The sequence below is a fragment of the Anolis carolinensis genome, chromosome 1 (assembly GCF_035594765.1).
Source record: "Anolis carolinensis isolate JA03-04 chromosome 1, rAnoCar3.1.pri, whole genome shotgun sequence".
Classification (NCBI taxonomy): domain Eukaryota; kingdom Metazoa; phylum Chordata; class Lepidosauria; order Squamata; family Dactyloidae; genus Anolis; species Anolis carolinensis.
Genome location: NC_085841.1, coordinates 267871819 through 267898569, shown reverse-complemented (window position 1 = coordinate 267898569; position 26751 = coordinate 267871819). Strand labels below are relative to the sequence as shown.

At 42.4% G+C, this 26751-nt stretch overlaps 1 protein-coding gene and 1 long non-coding RNA gene across 3 annotated transcripts in view; one reads left to right on the top strand and one right to left on the bottom strand.

Moving 5' to 3' along the window:
* The window catches only part of kcnq1 (potassium voltage-gated channel subfamily Q member 1), a 393916-nt gene that overhangs the window by 273424 nt on the left and 93741 nt on the right, over positions 1-26751 (bottom strand). Inside the window, exons 7-12 of one of the 2 annotated variants that reach the window (XM_008107851.3) lie at positions 19623-19733; positions 18550-18645; positions 17410-17538; positions 15359-15503; positions 13969-13995; positions 12411-12476 (exon numbers count right to left, since the gene is read on the bottom strand). In XM_008107851.3, coding sequence (XP_008106058.1) covers positions 12411-12476; positions 13969-13995; positions 15359-15503; positions 17410-17538; positions 18550-18645; positions 19623-19733 — 574 coding nt within the window. The remainder of the gene's footprint in view (positions 1-12410; positions 12477-13968; positions 13996-15358; positions 15504-17409; positions 17539-18549; positions 18646-19622; positions 19734-26751) is intronic. The other variant, XM_008107858.3, reaches the window with a different exon arrangement.
* The window catches only part of LOC134295370 (uncharacterized), a 68336-nt gene that overhangs the window by 31220 nt on the left and 10365 nt on the right, over positions 1-26751 (top strand). The gene's annotated exons all lie outside the window — the stretch shown is intronic.

The window sequence follows — 26751 nt, the reverse complement described above, 5'->3', positions numbered from 1 at the left end:
CTGAAACCCAGAATCCCCTTCTTCATCCTCACTCTGGCTCTGTAGGCTATGCTGTTGCTGAGTCACCACACAAACTTTGGATGGTGGGCATCATGCCAGTGCCGAGAAAAGTACTGTTCTGCCAAAGGCAGCATGTCTCCTCGATTGGACATCGATCTTATAGTGCATGGCGAATGTCAGTGGTGTTGCCCAGATTGCTGCCTGGCAAATGTCCTGTAAAAGGACTCCACGGAGGTATGTTGTCAAAGTGGCAACAGACCTTGTAGAGTGGGCTCGGAGGTCTGGTGGTGGTTCTCTGCCTAACATCTGATAGGCCAACTTGATTGTTGAAACCACCCATGCTGAGAGGTGTTGAGGGAAAGAGGCAAGCCCTTCGCATCATTCTGATAGTTCAGGAAAAGTCTTGGGGATTTTGTCCTGTGCAAATAAAAACATAATGCTCTCCGGAAATCAAGTAAATGCAATGCCCGTTCCAACTCGGTTGACAGGTCTTGAAAAAAAGCAGGAAGAACTATATCTTGTTCTAAATTAAAAGCAGTTGCAACTTTTGACAGAAAAGCAATGTCTGTTCTCAAAACAACTTTATCTCGGTGAAAACGAAGATAGGGCTCATCCACCCACAATGCACATAGCTCACTCGCCCTGCGAGCTGATGTGATTGCTACTAAAAAGGAGACTTTCCATGAAAGGTAAGATAGGTCTGTTGTAGCCTTGGGTTCGAATGGTGGTTTCGTGAGTGCCACAAGCACCAAGTTGAGTTGCCATGATGGGGGTGGGGGGAGACTGGCAGTCGGAGGTTCCTGTAGCCCCTTGAGAACATTAGTACCATGGGATCTTGGAACCACGAGGCACCGCCTTTCCTACGACGGCAAGCAGAAAGCATGGCAAGATAACACTTTATCAATGAGAGGACTAGGCCGTCTTCCACCAGCGTCGCGAGGAAATCAAGCAGGACAGAGGTAGATGCTTGAAAGGGGGCAACTCCATGTTGAGTGGCAAAGGTAGTGAAGCGGTTCCATTTCACTCCATATGACCGCTGAATAGATGGGCGATGTGCCACATATATGATGCGAGTTACTAAGCGGGAAATTGGCGGGGCCAGACTCGCCATGCCATGAGGCGAAGGAGGCCGAGGTCTGGGTGGCGTATGCAGCCATGCTGGATTGTGAGCAAGTCTGGCAGGTTGCCTAGAGGGACACTCCCCCGCAGCCATTGAGCTCAGGAGTGTGAACCAAGGCTGTCATGGCCATTTTGGTGTTATCACAATGGCATCAAGGCTGTCAGCGTCCATCTTGGCAATCACTCTGCTGAGAAGAGGGATGGGCAGGAAGATGTAAAGTAGGGGGCCTTTCCTGTTGTACAGGAAGGCATTCCCTAGACAGCCCTGTTGTGCGCCCTGTGGCATTCTGGAGCAGTAGAGGTCGCAGAGGTCGGGGACTGCAAATAAATCAATGTGCGGATGGCCCCACCTCTGAAAAAGCAGCGCTGCAGTGCGAGGATGAAGTGACCACTCGTGGGTCTCGAGTCCCACTCTGCTGAGCTCATCCACCGTGCTGTTTTCCTGGCCAGGGAGATGTATGGCGACAAGCGTTATGCCCCTGGGAATGCACCAATGCCAAATGGCCACTCCAAGATCGAGTGCCACCCTGTTTGTTTAGATACCAGACTGCTGTTGTGTTGTCTGTACATATCTGAACAGTATGACCGATGATGGATTGTTTGAATGAACGAAGAGCTTCCTGAATCACCATAAGCTCCAAGGCATTGATGTGGAGCTTGGCATCTTCTGGCGACCAAATGCCGTGAGCTATGTTGGAGCCGGAGTGGGCTCCTCATCCTTGCAGGGATGCATCTGTGGTAATCACTGCAGAAGGGCCCAGAGGGCGGAATGGTATGCCCACACAGACGTTGTGTTGTATTGTCAATCAATGCAACGATCATCGTACCACAGGTGGGACAACTAGTCATCTCTGGCTGTGGCAAAGGGAGTTGAACACCCGTAGAAACCAGGATTGCAGAGGATGGAAGTGCAGGCATACAAATGGTGTGACTGCGGTTGTCGACGCCATGTGTCTGAGCATAGACTGGATGTGCTTGGCTTGCACAAATGGCAATTGAATGACTTTCTGGACCGGTGACTGGGGAATCGTTCTTCGAGGAAGTACGCCTGGCCCTCGTGAGAGTTGATCTGAGCCCCCATGAAACATATGTCTTATGTAGGCTCGAGGTGAGACTTTTGTAGATTCACCACAAGTCCTAGGTCCTACAGGAGGGATAGGGTGAATTGAATATGTAATAATTGTGAATGGGAGGTCCCAACCAATAACCAATAGTCGAAGTAAGGAAACACTGTGACACCCTGGAAACACAAGTTGCAAGCTGCCACCACTGCCATGCATTTAGTGAAGACGCGTGGCGCAGTGGAAATCCTGAAGGGGAGCACTCTGAAAGAAAAAGCCTTTTGATCTATCTTGAAGAAGAGGTTTTTGTGGTGGTGTGAGGTGATGGCTATATAAAAGAAGGCATCCTTTACAGATCCAGGGAAGTCATGCTCCCCCTCTATTCTGCCTTGGTCAGACCACACCTGGAATACTGCGTCCAATTCTGGGCACCACAGTTGAAGGGAGATGTTGACAAGCTGGAAAGCGTCCAGAGGAGGGCGACTAAAATGATTAAGGGTCTGGAGAACAAGCCCTATGAGGAGCGGCTTAAAGAGCTTGGCATGTTTAGCCTGTAGAAGAGAAGGCTGAGAGGAGACATGATAGCCATGTACAAATACGTGAAGGGAAGTCATAGGGAGGAGGGAGCAAGCTTGTTTTCAGGAAGAACTTCCTCACTGTGAGGGCTGTTCGACAGTGGAACTCTCTCCCCTGGGCTGTGGTGGAGGCTCCTTCCTTGGAGGCTTTTAAGCAGAGGCTGGATGGCCATCTGTCGGGGGTGCTTTGAATGCGATTTCCTGCTTCTTGGCAGGGGGTTGGACTGGATGGCCCATGAGGTCTCTTCCAACTCTACTATTCTATGATTCTATGATTCTAGACTGGGGCATGGTACCAAGACAGCCTTGGTCGCCTTACTCGATGATCTATGCCGGGAACTGGGCAGGGGGAGTGTGTCCCTGCTGATTCTGCTGGACCTCTCAGTGGCCTTCGATACCGTCAATCATGGGATCCTTCTGGGGCGCCTTGCTGGGATGGGGCTCGGAGGCACTGTTCTGCAGTGGCTCCAGTTCTTCCTGGAGGGGCGTTTACAGATGGTGTCATTAGGGGACACCTGCTCGTCCACAACTGTTGTCTTGTGGAGTCCCACAGGGGTCAGTACTGTCCCCCATGTTGTTCAACATATACATGAAGCCGCTGGGAGAGATCATCCGGAGTTTTGGAGTGCGGTGTCATCTGTATGCAGATGATGTCTAGCTCTGTCACTCCTTTCCACCTGTCACTAAGGAGGCTGTTCAGGTCCTGAACCGGTGTCTGGCCACTGTGTCGGATGAGAGAGAACAGACTGAAATTGAATCCAGACAAGACAGAGGTCCTCCTGGTCAGTCGTAGGGCTGAACAGGGAATAGGGTTACAGCCTGTGTTGGACAGGGTCGCACTCCCCCTGAAGGCACAGGTTCGCAGTCTGGGTGTTCTCCTGGACTCATTGCTGAGCCTGGAGCCCCAGGTTTCAGAGGTGGCCAGGGGAGCATTTGCACAACTAAGACTTGTGCGCCAGCTGCGCCCGTTCTTTGGGAGGTCTGACTTGGCCACGGTGGTCCACGCTTTGGTTACATCCCATTTGGACTACTGCAATGCCCTCTACGTGAGGTTGCCTTTGAAGACGGCCCGGAAGCTCCAACTAGTACAACGTGCGGCAACCAGATTAATAGCTGGGGCAACTTACAGGGAGCGTACCACCCCCTTGTTAAGCCAGCTCCACTGGCTGCCGATATGCTATCGGGTGAGAAGGGTGGGATATAAATGTGAGGAAAAAAATAAATTAAGTCTATGGTCACGAACCACGAGTCCCACAGAAGAAGGGGAAGAATGGTTTGGAGCATTACCATCATGAAGTGGTGTCCCCGGGTGTATTCATTTAGACCGCGAAGATCTAGAATTGGCCTCTGGCCTCCATCCATTTTTGGGACAAGAAAATAGGTAGAAAAAAAGGAGTACGAAAACATAGAGGGATGTAAAGGAACGATAGCTCCTTTCTGGAGGAGGGTATGGACCTCCTCTCAGAGGACAGTGAAGGGTGGTATTGTCTTCACAACGGCCAACCGTGGTCACTCTTTAAACTCAATAGAGTAGCTATGCCTAATAATTTGAAGGATCCATCTGCTGGTGGTGATGGACTGTCATGCCAAAAGAAAGCCAGCTAAACGTGTGCCAAAGCGTACAAGTGTAGCATGCTGCTGAGAAGGCAAGGTGAGAGGAAGTGCATCAAGTGTACATAGATTGTGGTGAGAGTGTGAAGGAGAGATCAATGAGGGGGAAGAAGAAGCATAGTTGTTAAAAAAAACATTTCAACTTGGCCTGATACTTTCCCCTACCCTGCTGGCATGCAGACATTTGTGGTTGCTGCTTCGGGGAATGCAATTGAGGCTGGTCTGAGTTGTGTGACGTCGGCAGGTAAAGTTTGTGGCTATAAGCCGATGACTGCTGTCCCCTTGATCTTGATCTATAAGAGGTTTGTGGGAATCCGAACTTATTCGCGGCCTGTCGGACCTCCTGTTTTTGTTTGAGATGGGTGTTTGTGTCAGGGTTGAACAAACCATCGTCGTGCGCTGGCATATCCTCCACTAGAATCTTTCCCTCCAGAGAGCATTGACGTGTGGAGCTACACATGCCTATGGATGGAAGTAGATAAGGAGAACATCTTGCCCACATTGTCATCCAAGTGCTGATTCAAGTCCTTTTGGGATCATGTCAAAAGCAAGACTTTGTGATGATATGCTTTAGCCATGTTTTGTTGCCCCAGAGGCAAAAGATCTAGAAGTGGCGTGACTTTCTTCCAAAGAAAGGCATCATAAGAGGCCATATATGCCCCATAATGTGCCATACGGGTAGTTAGGCTTGCATTAGCATGAGCCTTTTTACCCATGGCCTCCAGTTTCTTGCCCTCCTTATCTGATGGGGTGGGTTGGGAGTTATGGGATCTCTTGCATTTCGCAACATCCACAACAACCGAATTCGGCTTGGGGGATGAGCCACCCAATCTGCCGTTATGAGGTCAATGTGATACCTTGTATCCCACTTCATAGACACTCCTGGAACCAGTGAGGGTACCTGGTGTGGATTCTGAGTCAACTGAAGAAGGTACGATAGAAGTGGTAAAGCTGCTGACTTGCTGATCCAGTGTGTACATTGGATCTGCCACAGGCTCATGTCCCTTTTTTATGATGAGATTCAAGGCTTTAGACAGTTGTACCATAAGAGAAGAGAACCCAGAGCAATCATCAACAGCTGATGAGGTTGAAGGTTCAATTGGGTCTGTAGATTTAGGTATGTCTGTGAAGGATCCCAAATCTGAGGCTATAGCCTCCTCATGCCTTGAGCCTCGGGATGGAGAGGGATGAGATATTATCAAAGGTCTATGTGGTGAAAGTACAGGTGGGGGTGGTGTAGGGACGGGGCTAGCACAGGCCCGATGATCTTGTAGTGAAGCAAAGTAATGGGCCCTTCCCCCGGAGAATAATGCATGTAGTCAGGCCCATAAGGATGTCGATCCCGGCCTGAGTGCCTTTGCCTTGAGGAATTGTCATGGTATCGATGTTACTGAGAAGAAGACTCATCAATGGAGTACTCAGCTGGGCTTCGCCCTCTCGAGTAAGATGCCTCTGGTGGGGAATAGCTTCGGGACCAAGACCTCCATGCATCCCTTGATATGGAGGAGAGCCGAGAGTGGCATCTACAGTGGCGGCCTGGCCTTGGTGAGGCTATATGGCCAGGGAGGCATAAAGCCCTGTCCAGGCTTTCCTGCTGGCCCGAAGGGCCTGGCTCCAGCCCCAAATTGCCCAGCAAATTGCCCAGCAAATTGCGCAGCCTACTCCAAGGGCAGGGCGGGCATGTCCAATGGAGGGAGGGAAGCTCAGCCTCCTTTTCTGGATGTTGCCGGAAGCTTGTTCCGTGCCTGCGCAGCCTGCGGCAGAAGAGGATGGTCTTTTGAAGATGGCAGCGGAAGCGCAGATTCCAAAGAATGCCGTTTGGAGGAGGGGTGCCCGGAGCCAGTGTCGGCTGCGTCGCGTGTCTTCTTTTTCTTTTTGCCACTTTTCAAGCCAGGTGAGGGGGTGTGAGTGGCATCACCGTGTTTGCTCTTACTTTGAGCACTGGCGGTTTGCAGCTGAGCATCTGCCTGGCCCTGAGAGGGTCCAGCGGCTCTGAGGCTGCTTGGTGCCCTGCGCCATCCAGGAGAAGAGATTTCCCATATAGCAATGCCTTAAGCCTTTGTTCCCAGTTCTTCCTTGCCTGCGGAGTGAAGGCTTTGCAGGCAGGCCAAGACTGGCCGGAACGTGTCTCCCCTAAACAGAGGAGGCACTATGGCCGACTGTGTCAGGAAGTTTACCAGCACAAAAGACACATTTCTTAAAAGAGGAAGTAGCCATTATACAGACCAGGTCCAGGGAGCCAGATAGCAGAGTAGTCATTTACCAGTCCACGTCAGGACAGGAGAAAGCCAAGAGAAATCCAAGAACAGTCCAAGTTGTAAGGTTAGATATAATGTGTTTAAGAGAGGTTCCAAACTTGCTGCAACTAAGGCGACGGAAAACAGGAACTAAAGCTGCAGCCCCTTCCACAACCTATATGGCCTCCTGTGGAGGGTGGGCAGGGCCCAGCCACAAGTTTGAAATCTTTCCAGAGGTTTCCATTGATTGCTGCACAGGTGCATCAGGTATCATATGTACTAATTTTAGCAGAGACAACAAAGGAGAAATAAGACAGTGTCTTATATTAATTTGTGCTCCCAAAGAGGCGCTAGGTCTTATTTTCAGGGGATGTCTTATTTTTCCATAAAGAATTCACATTTATTGTTGAACAAAAAATTGAACATTTATTATATACCATACAGTAGTTGTAATCACAAACCAACATAACCAAATCAGACAAACTATGAATCCTATCAAGAATTTCTTGTTACTACCATTATTTCCATGTACAACTGGTATGTACATTTATCAATCCTGTATGCTATGGTGTTCTGTTTGGCGGGTGCCAGGCATGCTTCCAAACAAAAACTTTGCTAGGTCTTACTTTCGGGAGAGGCCTTATATTTAGCAATTCAGCAAAACCTCTACTAGGTATTATTTTCAGGGAATGTCTTATTTTCAGGGAAACAGGGTAGGTATGCTTAAATTAGGCACCACCCACAAGACATTATGCACAGAATCAATTTAAAAAACAATGGATTGAATCCCAGTTTCATCATATATATAATGTTCACCCACTAAAAGTACTGAGATTCCAGTTAATCATGATTCTAGTGAGTCTCCATTAAGTAGAATAAACCTTATCGAAACCAAGGTGCATCTACAGTGTAGAATTAATGCAGTTTGACATTATTTTAACTGCCTTGGCCCAATACTGTGGAATCATGGTAGTTGGGGGTTGGTAAGACATAGCCGACTTTGACAGACAAGGTTAAGGACCTTGCAAAACTACAATTCCCAGAATTCCATGTCATTGAGCCATGGCAGTTAGGTATCAAGCTGCATTAAATATGATATGTAGATTATCTCCAGGAAAAATGGTAACAGTTCATATAAAGTGGAAAGTGTGAGAAATGAAAGGTAAAATAATTCCTTGAAAATAATGTCTTATTCCCATGATCTTGCAAAGTGTGGCTTTAATGCAACATCTTTTTATTTTCTTGCCATTCTCAATAAACAGAAAGAACTTTTTGTCCAGCATAGGATGCACATAGAGAGGACTGGATAAGAGGCAGGGTAACTTGCTGAAAGACAGATCATTTGCATTCTTAAGGTAGGAATGTCTTCCAAACAATATTGCTTATTGGGCTTTCCTCCTGCTGCCGATGCTATTTCTCATGTCAAAAGCTGGGAATAAAAACAACAAAGCTGCTTCTGTGTTAAAAGAAAATGACAAGACCCAGTGAGAAAGAATGGGATTGAACAGAATCAGAAAATTTGGAAGATGTTATCTATCGGGTGGGGAGAGAGGCAGGGGGCAACTAAAGTGATAAGGAAACCATACTCTATAAGGCAGCTGGTTATGTTTTAGCCCAGAGAAGGGAAGGTTAAGAAGGTACATGATAGCCATGTTTAAATATTTGAAAGGATGTCATCTTGAGGATGGAGCAAGCTTATTTTCTGCAGATCCAGAGACTAGCCCCCCATCAGGGCCGGTTGTTACTACGAGGCCGCTGACGCGGCCGCCTCGGGCGCTGGCCGCTAGGGGCGCTGTCGAGGCGTCGACAGCGACCCGTAGCGCCACCGACGCCTCCGGTGTTGGCGCGGGCCCGCGGGGCTTCAATCCCCGCGCCCACGCCAAACCGCGACAAGCAGCTAGGCCATTTTGCCCTTAGTCAACAAACTAAGGGCAAAAATGGCCTATCTGTGCTGTGCGCATGCGCACAGCCAGATAAGCCATTTTTGCCCTTAGTTTGTTGACTAAGGGCAAAATGGCCTAGGTGTGCTGTGCGCACACGCACAGCACGGCCATTTGGGCCTTACTTCCTGGTCGCGGCCGGCGATCGCCCGGGCGATCGCCGGCCGCGACCAGGAAGTAAGGCCCAAATGGGCTATCTGCGCTGTGCCCGTGCGCACAGCGCAGATAGCCCATTCGGGCCTTACTTCCTGGTCACGGCTGGCGATCGCCCGGGCGATCGCCGGCCGCGACCAGGAAGTAAGGCCCGAATGGCCTAGCTGTGCTGTGCGCGTGCGCACAGCACACCTAGGCCATTTTGCCCTTAGTCAACAAACTAAGGGCAAAAATGGCTTATCTGGCTGTGCGCATGCGCACTGCCAGATAGGCCATTTTTGCCCTTAGTTTGTTGACTAAGGGCAAAATGGCCTTACTTCCTGGTCGCGGCCGCCGATCGCCCGGGCGGCCGGCGGCCGCGACCAGGAAGTAAGGCCCAAATGGGCTATCTGCGCTGTGCACACGGGCACAGCGCAGATAGCCCATTTGGCCCTTCCTGGTCGCGGCCGCCGGCCGCCCGGGCGATCGCCGGCCGCGACCAGGAAGTAAGGCCCGAATGGCCTAGCTGTGCTGTGCGCGTGCGCACAGCACACCTAGGCCATTTTGCCCTTAGTCAACAAACTAAGGGCAAAAATGGCTTATCTGGCTGTGCGCATGCGCACTGCCAGATAGGCCATTTTTGCCCTTAGTTTGTTGACTAAGGGCAAAATGGCCTTACTTCCTGGTCGCGGCCGCCGATCGCCCGGGCGGCCGGCGGCCGCGACCAGGAAGTAAGGCCCAAATGGGCTATCTGCGCTGTGCGCACGGGCACAGCGCAGATAGCCCATTTGGCCCTTCCTGGTCGCGGCCACCGGCCGCCCGGGCGATCGGCGGCCGCGACCAGGAAGTAAGGCCCGAATGGCCTAGCTGTGCTGTGCGCGTGCGCACAGCACAGCTAGGCCATTTTGCCCTTAGTCAACAAACTTTGCCCTTAGTCAACAAAGTTTGTTGACTAAGGGCAAAATGGCCTAGCTGTGCTGTGCGCACGCGCACAGCACAGCTAGGCCATTCGGGCCTTACTTCCTGGTCGCGGCCAGGGCACGCTGGGCGGGGGGCGGGGCCAACTCTGGCCCCGCCCCCGCACTATTCGCCCTGGCCCCGCCTCCCACACAGCGTGGGAGGCGGGGCCAGGGCACGCTGGGCGGGGCCAGGGCGTGGGAGGCGGGGCCGGTGGCGGGGGCGCTTTTTAGCACCCCCGCTTAACATTTAAAAATATCTCCGGCCGGCCCTGCCCCCCATCTACACTGATCATCAAATGCATTTTCAAACCAGTATTGAGGAAAGTGGTTTTGCTGTGCAAATGATTGCATAGAATGGTGATTACACAAACCACAAAACTGCTGCACATTAAGGGCTTTCTTTAGTGTGCTTTTGTGGGAGTTTGTTGTCTGGCACTGGGGTTTGAGGCTAGCTTCGAACGGCATTAGCCGTGGATTCAAATACAGTAGAGTCTCACTTATCCAAGCCTTGCTTATCCAACGTTCTAGATTATCCAACACATTTTTGTAGTCAATGTTTTCAATATATTGTGATATTTTGGTGCTAAATTTGTAAATACAGTAATTACAACATAATATTACTGCGTACTGAACTGCTTTTTCTGTCAAATTTGATGTATAACATGATGTTTTGGTGCTTAATTTGTAAAATCATAACCTAATTTGATGTTTAATAGGCTTTTCCTTACTCCCTCCTTATTATCCAAGATATTCGGTTATCCAAGCTTCTGCCGGCCTGTTTAGCTTGGATAAGTGAGACTCTACTGTAGCAGGAAAAGAGAGTCCACCTGAGCATTAGGAATAATTTCCTGACAATAAAATCTGTTCTACAGTGAAATATGCTGCCTTGGAGTATGGTGGAGACATTTTCTCTGGAGGTTTTCAAACAGAGGCTAAATGGTTATCTGTTGAGGCTGCTTTGATTGTGCTATGGCAGGAAGTTTGTGGTCTCTTCCAAATCTAAGATTCTATGAGTCTATGAACCTGGAAAAAGCTTGAAGTGAGAACAAGTAGAAATTTGACAAGAGAGCTGGTCTATATCTATGTGTATGTGTTTATAATTTATGGAGCCCTAAAATCAGTAAACATTCTCAATAGAAAGGTATGGAATATGGAAATATCTTTTTCCATTAGAAAATCCCATTTTATTTGGTGTATATCTGTGGTTCCCCTGACTGATTTACTGGTTATTTATTTCTGCATTTGACTTACAACTCTCTAACCAACCTAGCCATTAGTGGCAGATTATGGTTAGTCAGAGTGTTACAGATTGGCCTCCTCTGGTGTATATACTGCATTTTTCTTACTATTTTCCCCTTCTCTTATAAAATCTGAGCCATAGAGTCACATGTGTCATTGACAGTAACTTCTCAGTAATTGAGAACCAGTGCTTTCAGAAACAGACATAATTACTTGTAGTGAAAGAACCATCATTGGTCTACACCAAATTTTCATTGGCCAAAATCCAAAGGGCTTGTTCCATAGATTTTATGTTTTGCTACTAGCATCCATGAAACCTGTTCTATATGGCTGGTAAACTCCCAGGAGCTGTTTTTCAGATGCTGTACAGATTTTGGGAAAGAGAGATGAAGTTTGATGACCTGTCCAAAACTGGCCACTGTAATATTATCCTTTTGCTGTCTGTTATTATGCAACCATGTAGAACATCCACATAACAGTGATGGGAATCTGAAACCATCTGGTTGTGCACTGAACAAGAACACAAACCAATAGATTCAAGTGGCAAGAAATGAGTATTCAGCTAAACAATAGGAAGTACTTCTACACCAGGTATGGGCAAACTTCGGCCCTCCGGGTGTTTGGACTTCAACTCCCACAATTCTTAACAGCCTACCGGCTGTTAGTAATTGCAGAAGTTGGAGTCCAAAACACCTGTAGGACTGAAGTTTGCCCATGCCTGTTCTACACTGTAAAAACTGTTTGGCAGTAAAAGAAATTGTTTCAGATGGTGGCGGACTCTCCTTCTTTAGAGGTCTTTAAGCAAAGGTTGGATGGACATCTCTCAGAAGGGCTGTAATTGTGTATTCCTGAATGACAAGTGTTTGGACTACATGGCCCTTGTGGCTCTTTTCAGCTCTTAAGATTCAGTGATTCTATGTATATTAATCTCTTACTCCTACTACTATCTAGATTCAAATAAGAATTACCAACTATGTTCAACTTGTTTTATTCTTCTGTTCTTCTATTCTTTTGCTGATATTATGCTTTGTTATCAGTGGCTTGAGCCCCCAGTGGCGCAGCAGATTAAACCACGGAGCTGTTGAACTTCCTGACCAAAAGGTCGGTGGTTCAAATACAGGGAGAGGGGTGAGCTTCTGCTGTTAGCACCAGCTTCTGCCAACTTAGCAGTTCAAAAACATGCAAATGTGAGTAGATCAATAGGTACCACTCCAGTGGGAAGATGACAGCGCTCCATACAGTCATGCCACCCACATGACCTTGGAGGTGTCTATGGACGACACTGGCTCTTTGGCTTAGAAATGGAGATGAGCACTAACCCCCAGAGTCGGATACAAGTAGACTTAATGTCAGGGGAAAACCTTTATCTTTACCAACAGTGCCTTAAAATTAAGATGTCTCACTGATTTCTGTAAAGACACACATTTGTTCCCTATGCCTTTGAAAGACAAGATAATCCTAATCATCTCCCAGATGGCAAAATTACTTTAACAATTCAACATTTAAGAGAAATAAATCAAAGAGATGAAAGTTTTACCTGGAGAAGGGGGAGAACTGGGAGAAGGCTGCTCTGCAGAAAAGGATGACCAGGAATGCTGTCGAACTGAGATTTAATAGGTGAAAGAGAGGAAAAAACAGAGTGCAAAGGACACAGAAACAGAAAAGGAGATAGTCAACTGGGGAAGCAATAGAGCAAATGAACCCATCAATAATTCATTTTTAAATGGCATTATATTTTTTATTAAAAAAGGCAATAACCTAAATGGTGCTTAGATGCCATGGTCTGTTTCTTTTTCATACAATATAAAAGTATCAATTAGAGGTTTCCTCCATTCTTCAACATTACCAGCCAAGCATAACATCTTTTCAGTGCTGGGTCCCCTTTTTGCCCTCCCCCCCTTTGCTCTGTGCTGCACTTAAAATGCTGTATTAGTTTTATTTCAGGATACTAATGAGGCTGATTGGAGATAACAGCTTCTCCTATCTTGGGGAGATGTCAGTAGGTCAAGTAAGGAAGGGCTAAGGACTGTGTCCAGAGATGGAAGTTCCCATATTAAAAGTAATATCTTTATGGCTGCCTTATATTCCATGCTAAAAAAGGAAGGAAACACTAAGAATTCTTATTTAACCATTTAACTGGATTTTTAAAGAAAAAACCCTCACCAGCTCTTTATAACTTCAGCTACCAATTTTATGGCTGCACTATATATAACAGTAATTCTAAGTTAAATAAAGTATTCACATTTCTATTCATTTCTCCCTGAACAGCAACAGAGGCATGTGTAAGGAACTGAATCTTATGAAAAGGAATCCCTATGTATTTATTTCTGATTAGGTAACATATATTTTTCAGTTCCAGTAAACTAAATGACCTAGAAAAGTTACAAACTAAGGGGACTATCCATCAAATATTTTTCTCACTGATTTCAATGGGAAAATTGAGACATTCTTAACCTTTCTCACTGAAGCATGAGATTTAAATGCTAAGCTTTGGCTATATCATGATCTAATATTCTCCCATTTTCATTCCATCATAATAAAAATATGAGAATTACATTCTGAGATAAATAAATTTTAAAAGGATAAGGAACACAAGAAATGTATTAAAAATAATCTAAGATTTTTAGAATGCAATCTAGTAAACACTGTAAGAGCTGTAAGATCTATGTAACACAGTGGGATTTAGTTCCAAATAAACACCAAATAAAACCACATATCAGGGAACAACTTAGCATTATCATATTTTATTTACAAAGTCTCAAACATGAAAGAACAAGCAAAGGGTAAAATGGCATCAAGTAAAGACTGCAGATTAATTCAGGTGTTATGATAAAAGTATAAAATGGAATGTTAAACATAAATCATGTTAATGAAACAAGACAATGATATAGGTATTTCCTATGTTTCTTCCTTAGTAACTTAATTTTGATAATAGTAGCATATTAAAGAATTCTAATTTTCATTTGCCCCACATCTACCATAGCCTAAACAATTAAGAGCCAGGATCAGATTATGAAGACTAGACTACTACAAGTAGTAGGTTAGTTTTTTTGGAGTTTTGCATGCTGTAGATAAACGGAGCTTCTTTAACTTACCAAAAAATTTAAACATTCCTTTTTGTCCTGTATACTTGTAAGAGTTTTGAGAGAACAAAACACAGGGAGGAGGGGGAAAAAAAAGAGAGAATAGATGTCAGAAGGAAAGGGAACCCTTTGTTTCCGTGCTGGAGTTAGTACCTGCTTGTAGATTACATTGCCCTTTAAATGGTGAAAGTCACAGTTAAAGGTTAATGTCAGTTGTGCACAGAAAGCAGTGAAAGAGAGCTATAGCATCTTTTGTACTACATAATCTATTGAGAAGCCCAGAACTGCATGTGAACTTTCTACCTGATATGCATTCAAATGTGGCACTCCCCACTGATATTTGCTTTCTACAACATGTTTAGTAAAATTGCCATTTATTTGTAGGAGCACTTGTCAAACTGACTGTCAAAGAAAATGGAAGAGAACCGTCAGAATATCCAAATATGAACATCAGCTATACAGCAAGAAACAGAAATATTTTACATATTTGATGTTGGTTTCACCAAACGCTTTTTAGATTATTTTTTTTAAAAAGAGGATGTTGCAGAAAGCTTGGGATCAAGGGGTGCAGAAAACAACTTTTAAGCATAGCAAACTAGAGGGATAACTGTCAAGCAGAGTAAATAGAAGCAAGTATTATTTTCAAGAGTTGCTACAAGTAAGATGGCTATTAGAAAGTGGTAGGGTTGGAGAAGATTCAAAGGACAGAGAGATAAAGTGTAATTTTCCAGATTATCAGGATGTTGAGTCTACAGATCTAGAGGTCTGCCCCTTCTAAAATCCTCGATATGAAGATTTCTTGTTAGAAAATATTTCCAGACCACAAAGACTTTCATTATCAGAAGTAAAATGTTTTGAAACAGCCTGTTCACACCCACCCACCTACACTTCCACAGAGTGCAGTAGAAGAACACTGAAACTAACAGGTAGCAGGGCAGAACGGCCACTGCAGAGTTTTATGGACCTATCCAGGTATTGTATCACTGAGATTTACATACACAAACAATTAGCTCAGATATCAATGAAGTCTGGTTAAATGCCATAGATTCTCAGTTAACCAAAACTCAAGCTGCCAGACTCTCAAGTAACAAAAGTTCTAGGAAATAATATTTTAAATAAAAACTAAAATACATGTATAATAACAGTAATAACAGTCATATATTAAGTTAAGTTTGTCTAAGTTAAGTGTGTCTTTATTTGTTTTTTAATATTAATACCAAGTCAATACAGAATTTATAGTACAGTATAGATTGGGGTATAGTATTAGTTAATTAGAGTTTAATGGTAACTCTCAAGCAACCCGAAATTAATTTATCAAACATCTGCCAATCCCCATGGATGCTGGTTAACTGAGAGTCAACCACTGTAGTTAATACATCTAAATTCTAACTATAATTCTTACCAGAATTATCATAGGGATCCAAGTGAAAATTGTCAGATTTCCTTTCATCCACTGCATGGTCAAATGTGATTTGTGGAACAGGTAAGATTTTATCAGGAGATGTTGATCCATTGTCTTTTTCTGACTTAAATTTCTTCTTTTTCACCTAATAAGAACAAGTATTTAAATCTTTATTTAAAAAATACATTGATAAAAAAACTACCCTAATGAGTCTTGTACTGCTCGATTCATTGCAATAAAAATTTTTAAAACATCAGAGAAATTACAAAGAAAATTAGAATGACTATTTATTGTAGGTGAAAATAATATTGTAATTTTACCTGCCCTTCCATATCTTGGAGGGAGGAAAGAAGATTATGATCTACAGTAAGAAGTCTTAAGAATTGTAATCCAGGATATGGCCATCTATATTTTAATAACTATAGTATCATGATACCTGTATATGTTAAATATTCACTGGACTGCAGCCATTTCTGCTTCAGTAAAATCTGCATGAGATGAGGGTCTGGTATGCTAGCTTTCATCTTTAATGCCAGGTTGCACATGGTATTCTGTGGCTTGATGGCTAACAAAGGATTCTATCTATATTTGCAAACATAAACTATTATTTAAATGCTTAAAATTTGAATTCAAGAGTAGTGGTATGAGCAGAAAACCCTGTAACAGGGTCACCTTAAGGTCATCATACATTGGAAATGACCTGAAAGTACACAACATCAACAGCAGGAGTCATTCATAGGAAACATGGAAATCTGATTTATATCAGCTTGGAGTTTGTCTCGGGGCTTGCAGAAGAGGTAGTCTCAAAGCTTTTAGACTACATCTCCCAGAATCCCCCAGTCATCATGGCTACTGCTCAGTATAGCAAAAAACTAGATTGTAGGGTCAGAGCAGCTTGAAGTATGTGATCATCCATGAAGTTCCTGTCTTTCTTCATAAGCAAGCCATCCAACCTGGCACTAACGTTGAGGAGGGGACTGCACATTATGGTTGACAGAACTGAACACGTAAAGAACATTTTTAAATACATAGAAAAATGTATTTTGTGCAAAATAACACTATTTTCTGTGTAAAAATGTCACTTTTGTGCAAAAGTATGGCTTGTAAGCCATTGTTTTGAATTGATAAAATTGATCTTGATTTATTCTAAAATTGATCTTGACTTCCAATAGTTGGCACTATAGGAAGTTCTGAAAAGGGACTTTTTCCTCTTTGATTTTTTTCATTTTTTATTTTTTAAAAAATAATGAATTTTTATTTACATACATTAACAAGTTACAGTGAAACAAAACACAAAACAATGAACATTTTACAAACACATAACCCCACCACCAAGACCTGAACAAGTATCATTTCCTTTACCATAAAATTTGTAAGTCGACCGTTAAAACAAATGTTATATCCAAAATTCCTGACCAAGTTCCTCTTTGATAAAAAGTACTAATGATTAAGAATCATGTGACTAAAAATCAAGAAAAAGAAATAATTTTATACCAATTCCCACAAGCCCGAGCCCAATGGTGCATAACTGTAGCAGCTGTTATCCAAAGCATCTAGAGGGCCAGATTCCAGTGCCTAAAATATGTTATTAGCCATCTCTCATCCTGCAGTAAAGGTGGCATATAAAGCCGCAAATACTAAACACATCATAAACTATGAAAGTAAACTTCAACACGATAGTTTAAGTCCTAGTGCTACTAGTGGCTGAAACAACATTAAGGTGGGAAAGGCTTTTCCTCCCCAACGTAAAGCATCAACAGATTCAGGCAACTGACAGAAGTGGGAAGGAAAGAGGACTACACAGATTGAATGCTGTTTGCCAAGGTTTGCCATGGCTGATGTTGACCAGGGGTATCTGCCCGCCTGATTTATGTAGGACACCACTTTATGTAAACTGAGTTATTTTCAGAAGATAATATGAAAAACAAATTTTCCACAAGAGTTATTTTGCATAGAAAAAACATTCTATGGAAAAGTAGTTTCAGCTTAGCTTTAAACACTAATGTATCAAATGGAAAATGTGTCAGGAAAACAGAAATGTAGTTCATTACCGACACCATCCCCATTTTCTTTGGCTTGGGACTAGGAGACATCAAATGATAATTTCTGGAAGGCTTTTTAATGTATATTTTCCAGGTAGAAGAGTCTGGGTTTTCTGATGCATAGCACCTCCAGGCAGTCTAAAATGTTGGATAAAAAATGGACAAAAGATTAATTGAGTTACTGCAAACATTTGCAATTCATCTGACAACAGTCAAGATTGCAAATAATCATTTATATAGGGCAAAAACGTTTGTTTATTTGAAAATATAAATCTTATTTATGCATGCTAGACTTTTCAAGAGTGAATTGTAAGGGAGGGCTCAAAATACATGTCAGTTATGAGACAAGTCAAACTTTGATTCAGAATAGATCCAACAGGGTCCCAAATTCAAATAGATTAATGGACTTTATTTAAATTAATTCATTTTAATAGCTCTCTTTGTAATGGAAACGAAAACAAACAACCTCTTACAAAAAGAAATCAAGAAGGTCATTTACTGATGACCATATGTACAACAGAGCAAATAATATTTACACCGCTAGGTCAAACCAGAAAGGCATTGAACTGCTTGAATGAAGCTGTTTCCCCCCAGAAAGGAAGACAGAGGGCCCTTCTACACTGCTATGTAACCCAGAATATCAAGGTAGAAAACCTCACAATATCTGCTTTGAACTGGGTTACCTGAGTCCACACTGTCATATATTCCAGTTCAAAGCAGAATATGTGGGATTTTATTCAGCTGTGTGGAAGGGGCCTGAGAAAAGAGTGAGGGAGAGAGAGAAGATACTGAACAAAGAAAGAAGGAACAGTAAAAAGACACATCTCTTAGGTAAGAAAGATGTCTGTAGAATTATATCAGTTCAAGTCCCAAGTGTTTAAAGAAGGCCTTAAAATCCTTATAGGCCTGGATTAGGAGGCAGTAGCTACTTGAGACTGGCTCCAAGATGAAAGCTTCAAAAGGCTTTTCCACTAAAAAAAAATATTAAATGCACTCCAAAGAGTTCCTGCAAAATATGAGGGAGACCTCTCAGAGCAGCTTATGTCTTCATAACAAGTATATGAAGCCAATAGTCTTCAAAAAGAGATTGCATTAAGATACTTTACCATGAACGTTTTAACACACACATGAAATGTAGAACTTAGTCACCTGAATGAGAGATGCAGCTGCTGGAATTTGTCTGTTGAAATGCTTTTGTCGTTGTTTCTGTTGCACTTTCAGAGCAAATCCAGAACCAAGAATTCCCTGAGGAATAGAGAAAATTATGTCAAAGGAGAACTGTCAGTTAACCGTATTGCAGAGTTACTGTTTTCATTTAACGTTTTGGAAAATTGTGCCAAACAGAAAATCTTGTTTTTTATAGATTGGCTGACATTCAGTACTGCAATCACAGATTTGTAACTAGAGTTACAGATCCGTAAAATGACACAAATGCCACCCCAGTCCAGTTTAACAGGCAGTGGCCAAATCTGATAAAGGAACTGATCGGGACACAAGGAGGGTAATATTTCTAACACCCTCTTGCCAGCAATTAAGGTTGTGACAATCAGAAAAAGGAGTTCTTCCTGCTCGCTCCCAAAATCTGATCCAGAGGGTTTCCTAGTTGTCAGAGCTAAATTTGAGGGCTGAATTTGAGTAGGAAAAGGAAATCACTTCTTCCTTGTTTTGTTCCAAACTTATGTCAAGTATATTTAGGATACTAGTGAAATAACAAAATCAGCATGTAATCGCAGTTTTAAGTACAGTAGAGTCTCACTTATCCAACATCCGCTTATCCAACATTCTGGATTATCCAACGCAGTCTGCCTCCCGCCTAGATCCACAGCTGTTTCTCTAGGCAGCAAAGACTGAACTTTTTATGGATTTAATTTCTGACAGTGTTGTTACTGTAAGTTCATTTATGCAATTCTATCTTTATTTGTAGTCAATTTGTTAGTAATCAAAGTTTTTGGAGTCGATGTTTTCAATATGTTGCGATGTTTTGGTGCTAAAGTCGTAAATACAGTAATTACTACATAACATTACAGTGTATTGAACTGCGTTTTTGTTGATTTGTTGTAAAACATGATGTTTTGGTGCTTAATTTGTAAAATCATAATGTAATTTGATGTTTAATAGGCTTTTCCTTAATCCCTCCTTATTATCCAACATTTTCACTTATCCAACGTTCTGCCGGCCCATTTATGTTGGATAAGTAAGACTCTACTGTATAAGCAACTTACCGCAGGCAAGGCAAAGAATGAAATTGCAAATACAGAAAAGCAAGAGGCAATGGTTTTCCCTATCCATGTCTGAGGCACTTTGTCTCCATATCCAATGGTTGTAACAGTCACCTGAAAGTAAGAAATAGGCATTATTACAACACAAGTGTATACCTTGGACAATATTTCAGTGTTGAGATTGTAGCCACAGAATGTACAATGTATATGCTTGGTTACAGATATGCATTTTATATGGTTCACTTTAAGAATGCATTACAGGTTGAGCATCCCCTATCCAAAATTTCAAAATCTGAAATACTCTAATTGTTTACAGGAGTGGCTGAAAAGTTGCCACCCTTACTTTCTGATAGTTCAGCATACACAAACTTTGTTTTATGTACTATATCATTTAAAATATTGTATAATACTACCTGAAGTCTATGTTATAAGATGTATATGAAACATAAATGTATTTCATGTTTAGACATGGGTTCCATCTCCAGGATATTTTATTATGTAGATATATGCAAGTACAGGTATTATAGGCAGCAGGCTAAAACCTTATTCAGACAGGCTTTTAAAGATGAAGGTGTTTAATATCTAGTCAGGGGATGCTGTGGTTTTTAACTTTGTATATGTTTTGATGGTTTTAGACCAGTGGTTCCCAAACTTATTTTTGTTTTTAGTTCATGTTGACACTGAGAAAGTTTCCTTGTGCATTGAGATAGACATTTATGGAAACTTTTACATCAAGGCTGGGGAATCTTTTTTCTGCCAAGGGCTATTTGGATAACATCTGCCATGAGCCATACCTTTATTTATTATAAATAAATAAAACTATACATTATTATATTGTTATCAATTATACAATTATATATGAAAAAGCAAATCAAAGTTATAAAGGCAGCATGGCAGCTGCCTCTGTGCATACACACTTATTGAATTTGGCTTTGCTGGTAAAAACAAGAGCAGAAGAAGCAGAATGTGCCTGCACTAGGAGAGGAATCCTGAAGCGGCTTGGGTCTAAATAGTAAGCGGTCAACAGAAGAATCAGCATGGAGGCTAGGAGGAGTAAAAGGAGTTGGGTTAAGTGGGTGGACTTGGGTAGATGTCCTTCCCAAGTAGGGCTAGATCAAATGATTTCATGGGCTGGATGTTCCCCACCCCTGCATTATGCCCTGCTGGGAAATTCATTCCAAAATTGCCACGGGCAGAAACAACCCAAATTGTAGGGCAAATGAATGAGAGATAAAGGCATTGGTAATTAGAACCCTATTTTCCATTGGGACAGGGAAGGAGACGAATAAGGGACTAACGTGCTAGCTCAAAAATAGCAAAAACTGCCTACCACCTCCTGCAGTGCTGCCAATGCAACAGACCACCTTCATTCCTGTGCCAACCCTGCAAGCACAACAAACCAGTCAAAAAGGAACCACATAAATCATGACCAGGGATCCAGTGGATTCAGCACTTCTGCTGCATTGTAATTTCCTTAATCCTCATCTGAGATTCAGTTTTTGCGAGGATTGTTAAAGGCACCAGATCTGAGTCAGGACTTGGTTAGTAATTGAATCAGAGATCAAGGGTCAGATCAAATGATCTCGGGGGGATGGCCCCCATGTCAAACGTTCCTCACTCCTGATTTGCATGGTCAGATCTTTTGAATAATCTGTCAGATACAGAATGTGATTGCGGTCTTAATAAGGCAGTAATGAATTCATTGCAACCTATGAACACTTAAATTTACAAATACTCTTTTTCTTATCCATTTCCAGTTGCCTCCTATTCTGGTGTATTACAAATGATTTTAGCTGTATTCATTTGCCTATAGTTTAAAATTTTCAAAAAAAAATTAAGAAGCAGGAAAAATGTGTTGTAGAATTTGCTTTCCTGCCAAAAACCAACCTTTTGGAACTAAACTATACTTAAAAGACTTACATAGTAGGTGAAAGAATTTTTATTAGATGCTTGCAGTAAAATTGGAACAATTTTCTAAAATGACTTACTCTGGTAGCCCTCTATGACCTATACTCATAATTCATTAAGTTTCTATAAATGTGGACACTTCTAGGGCTATATTCAGAAAGCCTGGAATCTTTTTATTGACACTGTCCGCTTACAGAACTAGTGCAACAAAGGCGTACAGAATAACTGGCCAATTTCAAACCAATGCTTGCTTTTAAATAACCACAGTTAATAGTAAGTAATCACTGCTGATATGGACAATTCTCATTTTAAAATGATACAGGGAATATTAAATAAAATCAAAATTTACACTTCAAGCAGTATGAGAGAGAAAAGGGAAGGTGGGAAAGAGGGCTTATGAGACCAGGGTTAAACTAAACTAGGCTCATTCACATCGTACTAACACATAGTTGTGGAAAAGAATGGGGAACTTTATAATTTGTTCAAGTATTTTAACCCAAGACACCAACAATCCCATTGCACTGGTGCCCTGTTCCCATCAGATGGGAGAAAGGGAAGCAACATGTGTTGCCTCGCCACCCTTTTCCCCATCATATGTGGGAAAGGGGAGGAAAGTGTGGGTACTCCATTGGAGCTATCCAAAAAACACTTTCATCCCAGTGAATCATAGAATCATAGAATAATAGAGTTGGAAGAGACCTCATGGGCCACCCAATCCAACCCCTGCCAAGAAGTAGGAAATCGCATTCAAAGCACCCCCGACAGATGGCCATCCAGCCTCTGCTTAAAAGCCTCCATAGAAGGAGCCTCCACCACTGTCCGAGGGAGACAGTTCCACTGCCAAACAGCTCTCACAGTGAGGAAGTTCTTCCTGATGTTCAAGTGGAATCTCCTTTCCTGTAGTTCAAAGCCATTGTTCCGCATCCTAGTCTCCAGGGCAGCAGAAAACAAGCTTGCTCCCTCCTCCCTATGACTCCCCTCACATAATTATACATGGCTGTCATGTCTCCTGTAAGCTTTCTCTTCTGCAGGCTAAACATTCCCAACTCTTTAAGCCACTCCTCATAAAGCTTGTTCTCCAGACCCTTGATCATTTTAGTTGCCCTCCACTGCACACATTCCAGCTTGTCAACATCTCCCTTCAATTGCAGTGCCCAGAATTGGACACAGTATTCCAGGTGTGGTCTGACCAAGGCAGAATAGAGGGGGAGCATGACTTCCCTGGATCTAGACACTATACTCCTATTGATGCAGGCCAAAATCCCGTTGGCTTTTTTAGCTGCCGCTTCACATTGTTGGCTCATGTTTAACTTGTCCACGAGGACTACAAGGTCTTTTTCGCATGTACTGCTGTCAAGCCAGGCATCTTCCATTCTGTATCTTTGCATTCCATTTTTTTCTACCGAAGTGAAGTATCTTGCATTTGTCCCTGTTGAACTTCATTTTGTTAGTTTCGGCCCATCTCTAGTCTAGATCATTTTGAATTCTGCTCCTGTCTTCTGGAGTATTAGCTATCCCTCCCAGTTTGGTGTCATCTGCAAACTTGATGATCGTGCCTTTTAACCCTTCGTCTAAGTCGTTAATAAAGATGTTGAACAGAACCAGGCCTGGGACGGAACCCTGCAGCACTCCACTCATTACTTCTCTCCAAGATGAAGATGACGCATTGGTGAGCACCCTTTGGGTTCGTTCGCTTAGCCAATTACAGATCTACCTAACTGTAGTTTTGTCTAGCCCACATTTGACTAGTTTGTTTGCCAGAAGGTCGTGGGGGACTTTGTTGAAGGCCTTTCTGAAATCCAGGTACGCTACATCCATGGCGTTCCCTGTATTGACCCAACTCGTAACTCTATCGAAAAAAGAGATCAGATTAGTCTGGCATGACTTGTTTTTAGTAAATCTGTGTTGACTACTAGTGATGATCGCATTTGTTTCTAAGTGTTCGCAGATCACTTCCTTAATGATCTTTTCCAGAATCTTGCCTGGTATCGATGTGAGGCTGACCGGATGATAATTGTTTGGGTCATTCTTTTTTCCCTTCTTGAAGACAGGGACCACATTCGCCCTCCTTCAATCTGCTGGGATTTCTCCCATTCTCCAAGAGCTCTCAAAGATGCTTGCTAGTGGTTCTGAAATAACTTCAGCTAGTTTCTTCAATATTCTTGGATGTAGTTGACCTGGCCCTGGGGACTTGAATTCATTTAGAGCAGCCAGGTGTTCCTGGACAATTTGTTTCCCTATTTGGGGTTGGATTTTCCCTAATCCTTCGTCCATTCCATGTTACTGAGGTTGAAGACGACTTTTTGTGTGTGTGAAGACCGAGGCAAAGAAGGCATTAAGTAGTTCTGCCTTTTCCCTGTCCCCTGTCACCATCACTCCATCTTCTCCTCGCAGAGGCCCTAACACCTCCTTGTTCGTCCTTTTTCTAGCAACGTAAGCAAAAAAGCCTTTTTTGTTGTTTTTAATGTGCCTGGCAAGCCTGAGCTCATTTTGCGCTTTAGCCTTGCGAATCTTTTCCCTACAGGAATTGGCTATTCGTTTGAATTCTTCTTTGGTGATTTCTCCCCTTTTCCACTTCTTGTGCATGTCTCTTTTGAGTCTTAGTCTGGTTAGAAGTTCTTTGGACATCCATTCTGGCTTCTTCACACTTGTCTTATTTTTTTTTCTTTGTTGGCACTGTTTGCATTTGCACCTTGAGTATTTCACTTTTGAAATACTCCTCTCCACTTCGAGATGAATGTGGACTGGGCTTGCCATGTGTCATCTGATGGCACTTGGCAGACCCTGGTCAAGCCCTGGCCAAAAGTGCCAAAATGAGGCTATTTTGCTCCATGTGAAGTGGTCCTAAGGAAGTACTCAGCATCTGACAGCAAGCTATTAGGTCCTATCCTGTGAGATGATTTCACTTATTATAATTTCATACAGACCTGTGTCCTTTATGCTGTATTCTACCTCTTACAATATCTCTGCATGTCAGGATGTTCATGCTCACTTTCTTCTTGACTATTATAATTTCCACCCAAAGCATTTTAACACTGTGTGCACAATACTGCAACCAGAACAAAAAGTCAAAGTAACTAATCTTAGGTGCCAGTATCAAATTTGCACAACTAGAAATGTTTAAACAGATGTTGTGCCAAAGCTAGTTTTTTAATCTCCACAAACACAAGGATACATAATATAAAAAAGAAGCCTGTCATTATATACAGCATTTGTGTATTGAAGAAACTTAATTCAGGAGAAAGAAAAGAGAACAGGAAATTGAATTACAACATAGCTCATGTTAACATGCTGTAAACTCAAAGCATTAATTTAGGCCTCAGTTGACTTGGAAAACTTTACAGTGCATGAGGTTTCAGAGTGTGGGCAGCCTGCCCAAATTGTACCAGACTAACTCAAGTTGAATGCCATATCACTAGTTTTATTTCCATCAAAAACGTATTCATGAATACATGGCAGCTTTACCCAAATCAGGAGTGGAAGCCATGTGCCTCTAAAGTCATTACATAATTTGAAGTCTCAGCCATCATAGCTAGCATACTCAATGGTAACATACTCAGTGGGAAATTGTAGTCCAACAATATCTGGAGAGTTCTATAATTCCCATCCTTGAATTATAGAAAAATGCCATAGCATTTTCAAATTCTAAAATGGTCAAAAGATACTAATACACAAGGGACAGGGTCCAGGTCAGCAATTTAATTTATCACCCATTTACATTATCTGAGATATTTTACTTTGTGAGAAAGAGATGTTTAAAATTGACACTTTACTTAAATGTGTTTAAGTACTTTTATACTGGACATTAACATTTGAACTTATTTTAAACTTCTGGATTTTAAAACTATACCATCAAAACACAACATTAGTAAAAGTTTTGAAAAAGCATAAGCAAAAATGGTTGTTCATTAAAAGCTGTTTATAATTAAATGTCTCTCTTTTACACCTGCGGTTGAGGCTTTAAAATGAGAATAGTAACATGCTAAAAGAGAAGACAATATTTGAATAGCTTTGTTTGATCAGCTGGATAGTTTTATAGCACTGTGTAATGATGTACTTGCTTCCCCAACAACCTAAAACTCAGCATTTGGCTTTGTGGAAACATGAATAATGTCATCTCCCAGAAAAGGCCAACATATGAACCCGGCTCACAAAGAAAAATGAAAAAGCAAAAGAGAAGCCAATTATTAAAGAAAAGTGACTTGTGAAAAGTTTCTTGTGTGTTGTAATTAAAATGTTACGGCCTTTTTGATGAATGCCCACTCCCATTCAGATATACCCTTTGCTAATCTTACAAAGTGGCACTTTATGCTTTAAGATTTATAGATTTAATGTGGCATAAAATGGTGTATTAGGGTACACAGACCTGCTACAAAATAAACCCTAAGATTAATTTTGTAAACTACCTTCAGGATTGTTAACTGTCAAAAATCTTTTCCTTCTGAAAGGCAGTAGCAGGATTTTTTGTGTGCGCACCAGGAGCGCCTTGAGAAACTGCAAGTTGCTTCTGGTGTACAGAACTGGCTGTCTGCATGGGGACACCCGGATGTTCTGATGTTTTACCAGCCTTGTGAAAGGCTTCTCTCATGTCTCCACATAGGGAGCTGGATCTGACAGAAGGAGCTCATCTGTGCTCTCCCCGGATTCAAACCGGAAACCTTTAGATCAGCAACCCAACCTTCAGGTCAGCAGTCCTGCTGGCACAAGGGTTTAACCCATTGCGCTATTGAGGGGTCCAATAGCAGGATGATGATGATGATGATTATTATTATTATTATTAATGCAAAAATAAAATACACAAATCAGAATAATGAAAAGTATACTGTTTCAGGAATGAAACGGGAATGGGTGTGATACTGCTCACAAATATTATGCTGTCTCCTTCTATTCAAAGAGATGTAATCCTGACACATAACAGGTTGTCTGACACTCAGTCTTTTTCTCCCTTTTAATTCTAAGAACAACCAAATAAATAAATAGACCCACCTCATTTTTATAACTGAGGATTAGCAAGTTATACGGGAAGGATCAAGAAAGATCTTGCTGCTTTTAAAATATAGTGAAATGTAACAAGCAGTTATCCACGAGTTATCACAGTAAAATTTAATTACAACTCAACAGGATAGATTTTTTTTCATTTAAGAGCACTGTCACCCACAGTCATTCCTCATTGCAAAGCTTTGATCTAGTACAGGTCACCACAAGAATGGTTATATGACTAACA